At 42.7% G+C, this 12,451-nt stretch overlaps 1 protein-coding gene across 7 annotated transcripts in view; it reads left to right on the top strand.

Annotated features, from left to right (window-relative positions):
- lrp4 (low density lipoprotein receptor-related protein 4) overlaps nt 1-12,451 on the top strand; it is a 268,114-nt gene that overhangs the window by 154,608 nt on the left and 101,055 nt on the right. For all 7 annotated transcript variants that reach the window (XM_013132296.4, XM_020044527.3, XM_020044528.3 and 4 more), the window contains exons 12-14: nt 7,605-7,835; nt 9,477-9,633; nt 10,200-10,417. In XM_013132296.4, coding sequence (XP_012987750.2) covers nt 7,605-7,835; nt 9,477-9,633; nt 10,200-10,417 — 606 coding nt within the window. The remainder of the gene's footprint in view (nt 1-7,604; nt 7,836-9,476; nt 9,634-10,199; nt 10,418-12,451) is intronic.

Here is a 12,451-nt window from a genome sequence, read left to right as displayed (position 1 = left end):
GCCCAAAATCTTAAAGTTAATGGCATAACCTAAGAAATACAAAATTAAATGATATGCCAGTTAGACAATTAAACATTTAATTACCCCATTAAATATACTAAACATTACATTCCAACACTGTCAAAACTAAACTGTTTCTTTATGTACTGTGTATTCAGCTTTGCCCAGATTCTGTAGGCTTTGGATTCATCCTATCATGTTGTATGGCCAGGTGAACACTTCCAAAACACTGTCCAGTTTACTCTTGCTAAATAAATGATGTTCCTTGTCTCTTTGTCTCATCAAATTATATTGTGTTTTCTGGATCTTGTAATTTTTGTTGTGTGGAACCCAGCATTAGCTGATGGTTTAAAGACAGCTAATAGGTATCCTCATCAACAAACATAATTAACAGGGAAGCTCAAAATTATCACTTAGTCCTCTTTTGTCTATTTCGTCTATGAATGTTTCAGTGTCTTCAAAATTATTAAACAAAAACATGAATGGGAGAGAGCTTCTTGTTCTTCCTCTGGAGTTGGAGCCTCTCTGAGCATCTGCAGAGCACCCTGTATTTCCTCATCATTCAGGGGTGAGGACTACCCAGTCTCAGAAAAGGCCCATGTTGGCATTCACCCAGGCAACAGCATCCCCCAGCTCAACAACGCATCTTTGGAACTGAAATGAAAGATCACAAAAATCACATAGAAGTAGAGGTGTACAAGGTGCAAAGTAAAAGTACTCCACTGTGTTCGGCTTTGTTCACCACTTTAGGGAAGTATCTAATTAAGATCTTAGTAACCAGGTAAAGCAAGCAAATGTATTTATACAGCACAATTCATACATCGAGCCCTGCTCAGTTTATATTCTTCAAACATATCAGAAATGTAACCATTCAGAGATTTATAAACTAAAAGCACCATTTTGAAATCTATTCTGTAACTGACTGGAAGCCAATGCAAATATTTAAGAACCGGAGTGATGTGCTCTTTTCTCTTGGTCCTGGTTAGCATTCTGAATGAGCTGCAGCTGTTTTAAAGTATTTTTGGGGAGACCAGTTAAGAGGCCATTACAGTAGTCAACCCTACTAGAGATAAAAGCATGGATGAGCTTCTCTGGGTCTTTTTGGGGCACCAAGCCTGCTAATCTTGCAATATTTTTTAGATGATAGAATTCTGTTTTGGTGACTGTTTGAATATGACTGTTAAATGTGAGGTCTGAGTTTTATCAGAACACCAAGATTACGCACTTGATCCCTGGTTTTAAGGGGCTGAGAATCCAGTTCTTTACTAATACTTTTTTGTTGCCAAACACACTAATCTCATAATTGTACACAATTTTGGGAGTTCAAAACTAACCAGTGATCAATAAAATTAAAAGGAAGAGTGTAAATAATCAATTAAGATCACTGGTTAGTTATGAACTCTGTTTAGGTAATTTAGCTCATCCTTAGCAACTTCACAAAACCGGTGAACACAGCCAAATACTATTTTTTACACCACTGCATAGATGGCCATGACAAAATATTATTTTGTTTACATTTCTAAAAAATGACAACATAGTGTATATTAAGCTACAAAATAAATGGATCTTGCCTGCTTGCATAGAGTGACAGGAGCATCACACATCTTTAGCTAGTTATAACGTACCCTAATAGACTAGACCTGGCTTAAGCCCCATGTGGTGCGAGACAAGGCAACCGTGTTTGACATCCACCTGTCAAATCCCGGGCCGTGTACATTTTGCACCACCCTCTGTTGGAGCCTCATGCACTGTCAATACGCCTCAACCAGGATTCGATGGAAGCAAAGTTGCAGCTGCACTGCAAGCTGGAACGCTGCGGTACGTTACCGGTAGGTTTTAGGTAATAATCGCAATCCATGTGCCACATCATGGCAGAAATAATAACAAGTAGCCTACCTCTAGCTATCTTTAAACGTAACTATAAGGGTTGTCGTGTAGTCTGTCTCTGGAAAGCTATTCGAATCTCAGATTCAAAGATTTTAGTAGATAAGCGATCTTAGCGAAAACGTTAACTATCCCTAAATATATAGCTAGCGGTTGTCAATTGGAAGCACTTACCAAAATCTTCGTCATTGACCCTGTAATACTTCCTTCATAAATGCATGCACTTAATCGAAAACACCACACCAATGGAAACCTTCAATGGGCGTAACTTAATATTAAGGAACACCCATATTAAGTTATGCCCCTGACTTGCGGTCTGCAGATATACTCTCCTCGATTCATCAGGGTTGTGTCTTAACCCTTTACACTTGTTTTGAAAATTGCAGATTGCGACTACTACCGATCAAAACCATTGCAAAAACCTTGTAGAAGTTACGTTACCCGTTGTATGCATTTTATATAGTTTATTCATTTTCACTGCACTGAATTACTGGTCATGATTTGTTAGCTAGCGGGTAGCTGACGTTTGCTAGCGGTTAGCTGACGTTTTCTAGCTAGCTACAGTTATAAATCAACGAGTCAACGAGAGAAGCTTGCAATGCAATGCATGTAGTGTTGCTTACCTAGCAAGGTGACTGTTCAAATGCTGGCGTGAGTTCAAATGCTAGAGGGAGTACTGAAGTCACGCGCAAAAAAACTCACGCTGGGGGGTTGGTAAGGAATATTTGAAACTCACGTGTGAAAAGGTTAACCCTTTAGACTCCAATATAATTCTAGAATGCTACTGTAGATTACTGAGAATTCTAAAAATAAATATTTTTTCACAGATTTCAAACAAACAGATATAGCAAAAAAATTAATTGCAAATAAAAATGACATGTTAATTTTGTTGTGAAGAGCACATCATCTTAAATTTAACACCATATCCATGTAGCTTTCAAAAAATATAATTTGTATTCTCCCATTTTGTAGACACCTGTAATAAAAAAATCAATCAAACCCACATCTCAAAACATTGAAAGTAGCCTGTGTAGGCAAATGCAGGTTATTATCGTGCTCAAGTGATGACGTCGTCAGAAAAGCACAACATTACTGGCTCCAATCTTGGCTAGCTAGTGTTAGTGACAGCTCGTCGCCTCACGAGAAACATATTTGCGACCAGACACATTTTCTATTGTCAGACATATGAACTGAACCAGACTATGAGTTGTCTAGTTATCAGCAAACAACAGAGAAACAGCCTCTTCTAACATAAAAAGTCATGGTCGCAGCAAAGAAATTATAAAAACAAAAAAAGTGAAATGAAAACATACCCATTTTCTGTTTTCTTATTAATGACAACATCCACAGGAATACAGTTACACATTTTTAGCAGCTATATTTTGTGATACTTACACAAATATTGTTAAAGAAATACTTTGCTCATGTTACATGTGTAGAGATGTGGTATCCGTTTGCTTCTGCACTGTAAAACCAATTAGTTGAAACTCCACGGATTTTGAGACTAAGTCAAAAAATTTGCTAACATCCAAACCAACAACCGGTATAACAGGGTCGCTACACTACATTCAACGCGTTCAATTAGGAGAAATACCTTTAAAGTAATAAACAATGACTCCAATCACTCCATGGCTGGTTCCACTACGCTATGTGAAGTACGCAATGTAAATTGGAATCGGGAAGAATGTGTTTGTTGTTGGGGCATCCCATTTAGCCGCAATAAAATCATTCTGATGGGACTTAATAGCAGATTTTCGGTAGTTGTTCATACCCTTGATTAACGACCCTGCCTTATCGACTTTCGTTGGGGACGCACAAGATGTACGGCAGTACGTGTCCCTTGCCATTATTGATTTTGACCCACGGAACCTGTTCTTTCCACAAAAACAAATTTATTGCATTTACTTTGCGTCGTAGGATGCCATGTTTGGGTCCTGATCTAAAATGTACTATGAACTATGATTGTTCAAAACGGAAGAGCCGTCGAATATTATTGGTCAAAAAGACCACACCGGTACTATACCGTGACGCATTTTGGTGCGAGAACAAGTCAAATTGTTGTCTTTGTATTCCCAAAGACGCAACCATCTCCGCTTTCAATAACTCATTATCCAACCTCCGCAAGCACATATAGAGGTAAGGTTAGCGAAACGGCTCGCGCTACTTAGCCAGCTACTGTAAATCCTATTATAGCTAGAGTATCTTTTTTTGTACAGTACAGTACAACGAAATGCATTAATATATCCTAATGATATTATGATATTCTAGCAAACTTACAACATACACTCACCTGAAGGATTATTAGGAACACTTGTTAAATTTTTCATTAATGCAATTATATAATCAACCAATCACATGGCAGTTGCTTCAATGCATTTAGGGGTGTGGTCCTGGTCAAGACAATCTCCTGAACTCCAAACTGAATGTCAGAATGGGAAAGAAAGGTGATTTAAGCAATTTTGAGCGTGGCATGGTTGTTGGTGCCAGACGGGCCAGTCTGAGTATTTCACAATCTGCTCAGTTACTGGGATTTTCACGCACAACCATTTCTAGGGTTTACAAAGAATGGTGTGAAAAGGGAAAAACATCCAGTATGCGGCAGTCTTGTGGGGAGCGAAAATGCCTTGTTGATGCTAGAGGTCAGAGGAGAATGGGCCGACTGATTCAAGCTGATAGAAGAGCAACTTTGACTGAATTAACCACTCGTTACAACCGAGGTATGCAGCAAAGCATTTGTGAAGCCACAACACGCACAACCTTGAGGCGGATGGGCTACAACAGCCGAAGACCCCACCGGGTACCACTCATCTCCACTACAAATAGGAAAAAGAGGCTACAATTTACACCAGCTCACCAAAATTGGACAGTTGAAGACTGGAAGAATGTTGCCTGGTCTGATGAGTCTCGATTTCTGTTGAGACATTCAGATGGTAGAGTCAGAATTTGGCGTGAACAGAATGAGAACATGGATCCATCATGCCTTGTTACCACTGTGCAGGCTGGTGGTGGTGGTGTAATGGTGTGGGGATGTTTTCTTGGCACACTTTAGGCCCCTTAGTGCCAATTGGGCATTGTTTAAATGCCACGGCCTACCTGAGCATTTTTTCTGACCATGTCCATCCCTTTATGACCACCATGTACCCATCCTCTGATGGCTACTTCCAGCAGGATAATGCACCATGTCACAAAGCTAGAATTATTTCAAATTGGTTTCTTGAACATGACAATGAGTTCACTGTACTGAAATGGCCCCCACAGTCACCAGATCTCAACCCAATAGAGCATCTTTGGGATGTGGTGGAACGGGGAGCTTCGTGCCCTGGATGTGCATCCCACAAATCTCCATCAACTGCAAGATGCTATCCTACCAATATGGCCAACATTTCTAAAGAATGCTTTCAGCACCTTGTTGAATCAATGCCATGTAGAATTAAGGCAGTTCTGAAGGCAAAAGGGGGTCAAACACAGTATTAGTATGGTGTTCCTAATAATCCTTTAGGTGAGTGTATTTTTCCATAAACAATTGAATTTCTCGATTTCAGTATTTCTTATGTTGACTTTGTACTTTTGCACCAAGGTGTTTCTGGAAAACCGTCCACCACCTCAGGAGGGGAAAACGGGGAACTATCCAATCTGTGTACAGTAAGGATGGGACACTGTTGACCTCAACTGAGGAGGTAATTGGGCGATAGAAGGGACACTTTGAGGAACTCCTAAATCCCACTAACTAACTCTGTAGTGGAGACAGAGCTGGAGGCTGATGGAGAAGCATCGTCAATCTCCATGGCAGATGTCACTGAGGTAGTCAAACAACTCCGCAGTGGCAAAGCTCCGGGGATTGACCAGATCCGTCCAGAAATGTTGAAAGCTTCGGGTGTGGAGGGGATGTCTTGGATGACACGCCTCTTCAACATTGCGTGGGAGTCGGAGATAGTGCCTAAGGAGTGGCGGACCGGGGTGGTGGTTCCCCTGTTCAAAAAGGGGGACCAGAGGGTGTGTGCCAATTACAGGGGTATCACACTTCTCAGCCTCCCTGGGAAAGTCTACTCAAAGGTACTGGAAAGGAGGGTTCGGCAGATAGTCGAACCTCAGATTGAAGAGGAACAATGCTGATTCCGTCCTGGTCGTGGAACAACCAACCAGCTCTTTACTCTTGCAAGGATCCTGGAGGGGGCCTGGGAATTTGCCCATCCTGTCTAAATGTGTTTTGTGGATCTGGAGAAGGCGTATGACCGGGTCCCTTGGGAGATACTGTGGGAAGTGCTGCGGGAGTATGTGGTAAGGAGGTCCCTGTACGTCCAAAGTGAGAGCTGTGTTCGGGTTCTCTGTAGTAAGTCGGACTCGTTCCAGGTGGGGGTTGGCCTCAGCCAGGGCTGTGCTTTGTCACCAATCCTGTTTGTAACTTTTATGGACAGGATATTGAGGCGTAGTCGGGGTGGGGAGGGGTTGCAGTTCGGTGGGCTGGGGATCTCATCGCTGCTTTTTGCGGATGATGTGGTTCTGATGACATCATCGGTCTGTGACCTTCAGCACTCACTGGACCGGTTCGCAGCCAAGTGCGAAGCGGTTGGGATGAGGATTAGCACCTCTAAATATGAGGCCATGATTCTCAGCAAGAAACCGATGGAGTGCCAACTCCGGGTAGGGAATGAGGCATTACCCCAAGTAAAGGAGTTCAAGTATCTCGGGGTCTTGTTTGCGAGTGAGGGGACAATGGAGCGGGAGATTGGCCGGAGAATCGGAGCAGCGGGGGCGGTATTGCATTAGCTTTACCGCACCGTTGTGATTAAAAGAGAGCTGAGCCGGAAGGCAAAGCTCTCCATATACCGGTCAATTTTTCTTCCTACCCTCACCGAAAGATCAAGATCACGAGTACAAGCGGCTGAAATGGGTTTTCTCAGAAGGGTGGCAGGCTTCTCCTTTATGGATAGGGTCAGCCATCCGTGAGGAACTCGGAGTAGAGCCGCTGCTCCTTTGCGTCGAAAGGAGCCAGTTGAGGTGGTTCGGGCATCTGGTAAGGATGCCCCCAGGACATCTCCCTAGGGAGGTGTTCCAGGCACGTCCAGCTGGGAGGAGACCTCGGGGTAGGCCCAGGACTAGGTTGAGAGATTATATTTCGACACTGGCCTGGGAACGCCTCGGGATCCCCCAGTCAGAGTTGGCAAATGTGGCTCGGGAAAGGGATGTTTGTGGTCCCCTGCTGGAGCTGCTGCCCCCGCGACCCGATTCCGGATAAGCGGATGAAGATGAGATGAGACTTTGTACTAATTTCAATTAAATATAGGCATACATGATTTGCATTCTGTTTTTATTTGGATTTTATGCCGCGTCCCAACTTTTTTGGAAACAGGGTTGTATCTGAGAGCAGGACACTGAGAGAACACAAACTGATTTGGAAGTATTTTTCTGACCATGTGATGTTTACTTTAAGGTGAAATTCATGACGGATGGATGTGTTCTACACAAGAAACCCAAAGCACCTAATTGCAGTTTTGGCGAGCTGGAGTACAGAACATACACAAGCAAACATTTTTAGTTTTGGATTTTAGCAGCATTTTTATATTGGCAAAAATTATATATCACTGTATCAATGTTTTCCCCCATCCCGCCTGAACACCCATATTGTTCCTATTCCCCTCTTCATTGTACTCTCTAGCCTCCTTTCTCTACTGTCCTCTGTTTCACTTATCTCATCTTCTCTCGTCTTCTCCCCTCGTTAGGTCCTGAGCCGGTGCTCCTGTTCGCTAACCGTATAGATATTCGCCAGGTGTTACCCCACCGTTCAGAGTACACACTCTTGCTCAACAACCTGGAGAATGCCATCGCTCTGGACTTTCACCATAACCAGGAGCTTGTTTTTTGGTCTGATGTCACTCTTGACCGCATCATGAAGGCCAACCTGAATGGGAGCAATGTCGAGGAAGTGGTTTCCACTGGTCTAGAGAGCCCAGGTATGACAAATATATTTAGTGGTTAGACAGAACACCACACTCAGCTTTTTTAGATTGTAGAGGAGCAGGTTTCTACTGGCCTGGCAAGCCCAGGTTTCAATTTGGTCAAACCGAAAGTTTTTACTGGTGAAGAAGGGGCTAAGGTGGTGAGCATAGTAAAGGGTGCATCAAGAGGCGTGGCCAGGGGTGCAGTAATAGGCGAAATTAACCCTACAGAATGTACAAATTTTAGATGCCACTACTTATATTGATAATGTTTAAAACTGTATTTTGAAATTCTACATTTTTATGATTTCCTGCAATTCTAAGCATTTTCTTATGGAGCTGAGAATAATGGCAATGCAAACAATGCTCACACGTTCAGCATTTCAGAAGTAGATCCTATGTTTTTTGTTGCAACAAAATATTCGGAAAAAAGCCCATTCGTGAAATTACATGCCTCACCTTTTTTTATATTTTACAGTTATCCATGACCTAAGATATTATTTACATTTAGGAGACACACTTATATAGAGTGACTTATAAATAGATTGATGAGTAGATTTCATGCCAAGGCCAAATCGTAATTTAAATATGCTATTCAAAACAGCTGTAAAGTCATTTTAAAATGTATGATATGAGAATTTGGATTGGCCAATCATGGATTGACCAGGTGGAATGAATTACAAAACAACTTGTTTAGCTGTCAATGCCTATCCAGAGTAACCTAAATCCAAAAGGCTACTTCTTGAGAGTGAAAATCACCAGGTCTGAATGCTAGCTGCCACATGTAACCAGGCATTTTCTTAGTCTAGGAAACTCCTCAGACTGTTTTTCAAGACATTTCTGTTGAAATTGAGCGCTAGATTGGCAGCATTGCATGTGATCATTTGGCACCTATCTATTATTTGGTTTGTTTGTGTGCATTTTAAAGTAAAGTTAAAAAAGCTGGTTTGCTACCTGCCCTCTCATCTTTAGAAAAACACACCATGGTTTCTACCTAGAAAACAATTTAGACTACCATTTATTCAAGCCATTGCAGTAGCAGCCCAAAGGCTGTGAGTTAGACCACAGTTGACAATCCACGGAACCACTGGGCAAAGTTTTTTGCTACGTATCAAAGCAGTAGTTCATAATGATAGATTGCTACTTGATGTTTTGGAAAACAGTTGCTACTGATTAATTAGATATTTTGGTGGACATGTAAATCAAATGCACCATTCGTCTGATCCATACTACCAAGCTCTTGCCTATGCATACCTGTAGCTATATCGTACCAGGCAATTAGTCACAGAATGACAATAAGGTTTTTGAGATCACATTGGCTAACGTATTATTCATTGATGTTGGAGAGATTACAGTATTCTATCAAAAAGGCTTGAGTAACTTTAGATGGATACTTTAAAAAAAAATGTTTAGCCCGATTTAAATGCAATTTGTCACTTTGCTTATTAGGCAGGATGAAAAACAATTTAGGTGACCTGCCTAAGAGTTTCTATGGGAGAACAAACCCTGAAACATCAAAATAATAATATTGTATTGCTCAACTTTTCACCAATTTTAGTATATTTACTGGATTGTGTTTTTTCTGGCATTGTTGGAACTGCCACCCATTTTCCTTAGTTTGATGATTAACGAACATGAACCCTCCTCTGTCTCTAGGTGGTTTAGCAATTGACTGGATCCATGATAAGCTATATTGGACTGACTCAGGGACGTCCCGTATTGAGGTGGCAAATCTTGATGGAACTCACCGCAAGGTCCTGCTATGGCAGAACATGGAGAAACCCAGAGCTATTGCATTGCATCCTATAGAATGGTAAGAAGGAATGTCTCGCTTCTCTACTTTTTTATAAAAATCAAACACAAATTGCTTTTCCATTTTTTTTTTGCCCAATGGCCCAAAAGCACGGTCTTATAAATTACTACTATGTTTTTTTTTCTTGTGAGATTTGAAAAACAGGAAACAGGGTAGAAAACGTGTGACTTTGATCAGTTAATTTTCTTTTAAGTAGTTTTTAAATCATTGATTGAGACTCCGTGACATGCCAGATGGGTTGGGTTTGCGGTCAGTGAGGTTGCAGCAAAAAATCCGATTTAGCCAAGCAAAATTATATAAAAGAACAAGTATTGATTCTAGCTCTGGAAGATGCATATCCTAAAATACAGTATATACGTTTTTGTATATAATAGTCACCCCCTGAATGTTTCCACCATCCATTTTGTTATATTACTTTAGTGGTTCATACAAAAGTTGGGTGTTTGTAAAAGTTATATTACTGTTACTTTAGTAATATAACCAAAACAAAATATATGTTGCCTGTGTGTTTCCACTCTCACAACAACAAAAAGCCCTATGTTTTCCTGACTTTCCACCCGTCACAGCAAGATCTATTGGACAGACTGGGGTAATACTCCTCGTATCGAGTATGCCAACATGGATGGTTCCAACCGCCGCATCATCGCAGACACACACTTGTTCTGGCCCAATGGGCTGACCATCGACTATGCCGGTCACCGAATGTATTGGGTGGACGCCAAGCATCATGTCATTGAGAGAGCTGACCTCGATGGACAAAACCGTAAGGCTGTCATTAGCCAAGGTAAGGACATAAGGGACTGTGCGTGTGCACACAACCTGTGTTTGAAAATGTTCTTGTGTTCTGCTTTATGAAATAGTAACAAAAGTGTTTTTGAAAATGTATGCAGTTCAGCAAGTATCAACATTCTAGTTTCTTCAGGCTTGGTGTTTGTAAAAGCACTTTGTGACAACTACTGATAAAAAGGTCTTTAGAAAATACATTTAATTGATTGATTGATTCCATACTACCAAGCAGTTATTTCATGTGTGGGTTATTGCCCGCTATTCACACCCACTGTCTCACTACTGGAGACTTGGGTTATGGAAAAATATCCAAAACAAAAAATTCCTCTAATAACTGTTTGGCCAAGAAATAAAACCCTGTCAACCAGACAATGTGGGGTGAGGATAGAAAGAGGGAGAGGAGAAGAAAGTTCAGCTTGCTTTGTGACTGAAATGATTAAATATTTTTTTATTTTTTCCAATACATTTATATTATTTATCTCATCAGATAACCTTTGTCACTTCTGCGTTTGCTAATGTGCACTACATCTATAAACTTTCTTCTCCTCTCCCTGAACTTTCTTTTCTTCTCCTCTCCCTACAGCAATATGTCAATTCCTCCCTTAGGAAATATTTGCATTAAATGAGCGCTTAAAATTTAACGGGAAATTAATGATGTAGAAAAATGTTATGGTGGTAAACATGATGCATATTGATGCGTTAACTTTGACAGCCCTAACCCAAACATGCACTTGAACTCACATGCACTCAGTCTAGGAGATGTAGTACACATTAGCAAACGCAGAAGTGACAAAGGTTATCTGATGAGATAAATAATATAAATGTATTGGAAAAATTAAAAAAATATTCTCAGATCGGTCAATAAAGTAAATTAAAACTTTGGACTCGCTATTTTCTGAGTCCAAAGTGTTTATTGAAGCACTTTAACAAAAAAATATTTTAATCAGACTAAGAGCGGTTCAAAAACCCCTTAATGATGAAAAAGATTTGTGTCCTGTGACGTCGCCCGGCATGGCGCAGCCGGGGCCCCACCCTGGAGCCAGGCCCGGGGTTGGGGCTCGTTTGCGAGCGCCTGGTGGCCGGGCCTTTCCCCATGGGGCCCGGCCGGGCCCAGCCCGAATGAGCGACATGGGGCCGCCCTCCCGTGGGCTCACCACCCACAGGAGGGACCATAAGGGGCCGGTGCAGAGAGGATCGGGCGGCAGTCGAAGGCGGGGGCCTAGACAACCCGATCCCTGGACACGGAAACTAGCTCTAGGGACGTGGAACGTCACCTCGCTGGCAGGGAAGGAGCCTGAGATCGTGCGTGAGGTTGAGAGGTTCCGACTAGAGGTAGGCGGGATCACCTCTACACACGGCTTGGGCTCCGGAACCACACTCCTTGAGAGAGGATGGACTCTTCACCACTCTGGAGTTGCCCATGGTGAGAGGCGGCGGGCTGGTGTGGGTTTGCTTATAGCTCCCCAGCTCTGCCGCCATGTGTTGGAGTTTACCCCGGTGAACGAGAGGGTCGTTTCCCTGCGCCTACGGGTCGGGGATAGGTCTCTCACTGTTGTTTGTGCCTACGGGCCGAACGGCAGTGCAGAGTACCCGACCTTCTTGGAGTCTCTGGGAGGGGTGCTGGAAAGTGCTCCGACTGGGGACTCTATCGTTCTACTGGGGGACTTCAACGCCCACGTGGGCAAGGACAGTGGACTATCGGCTGGCCTCGAAGAGATTCTGGCAAACCATCCGGCGCCTCAGGAGAGGGAAACAGTGCCCTACCAACGCTGTTTACAGTAGAGGTGGGCAGCTGTTGACCTCAACTGGGGATGTCGTCGGGCGGTGGAAGGAGTACTTCGAGGATCTCCTCAATCCCGCCGTCACGTCTTCCATTGAGGAAGCAGAGGATGAGGGCTCAGAGGTGGACTCATCCATCACCCGGGCTGAAGTCACAGAGGTGGTTAAGAAACTCCTCGGTGGCAAGGCACCGGGGGTGGATGAGATCCGCCCTGAGTACCTCAAGTCTCTGGATGTTGTGGGGCTGTCTTGG

The sequence above is a fragment of the Esox lucius genome, chromosome 2 (assembly GCF_011004845.1).
Source record: "Esox lucius isolate fEsoLuc1 chromosome 2, fEsoLuc1.pri, whole genome shotgun sequence".
Taxonomy (NCBI): domain Eukaryota; kingdom Metazoa; phylum Chordata; class Actinopteri; order Esociformes; family Esocidae; genus Esox; species Esox lucius.
The sequence above is the reverse complement of the archived record's forward strand: the minus strand, read 5'-3'. Positions and strand labels throughout refer to the sequence as shown.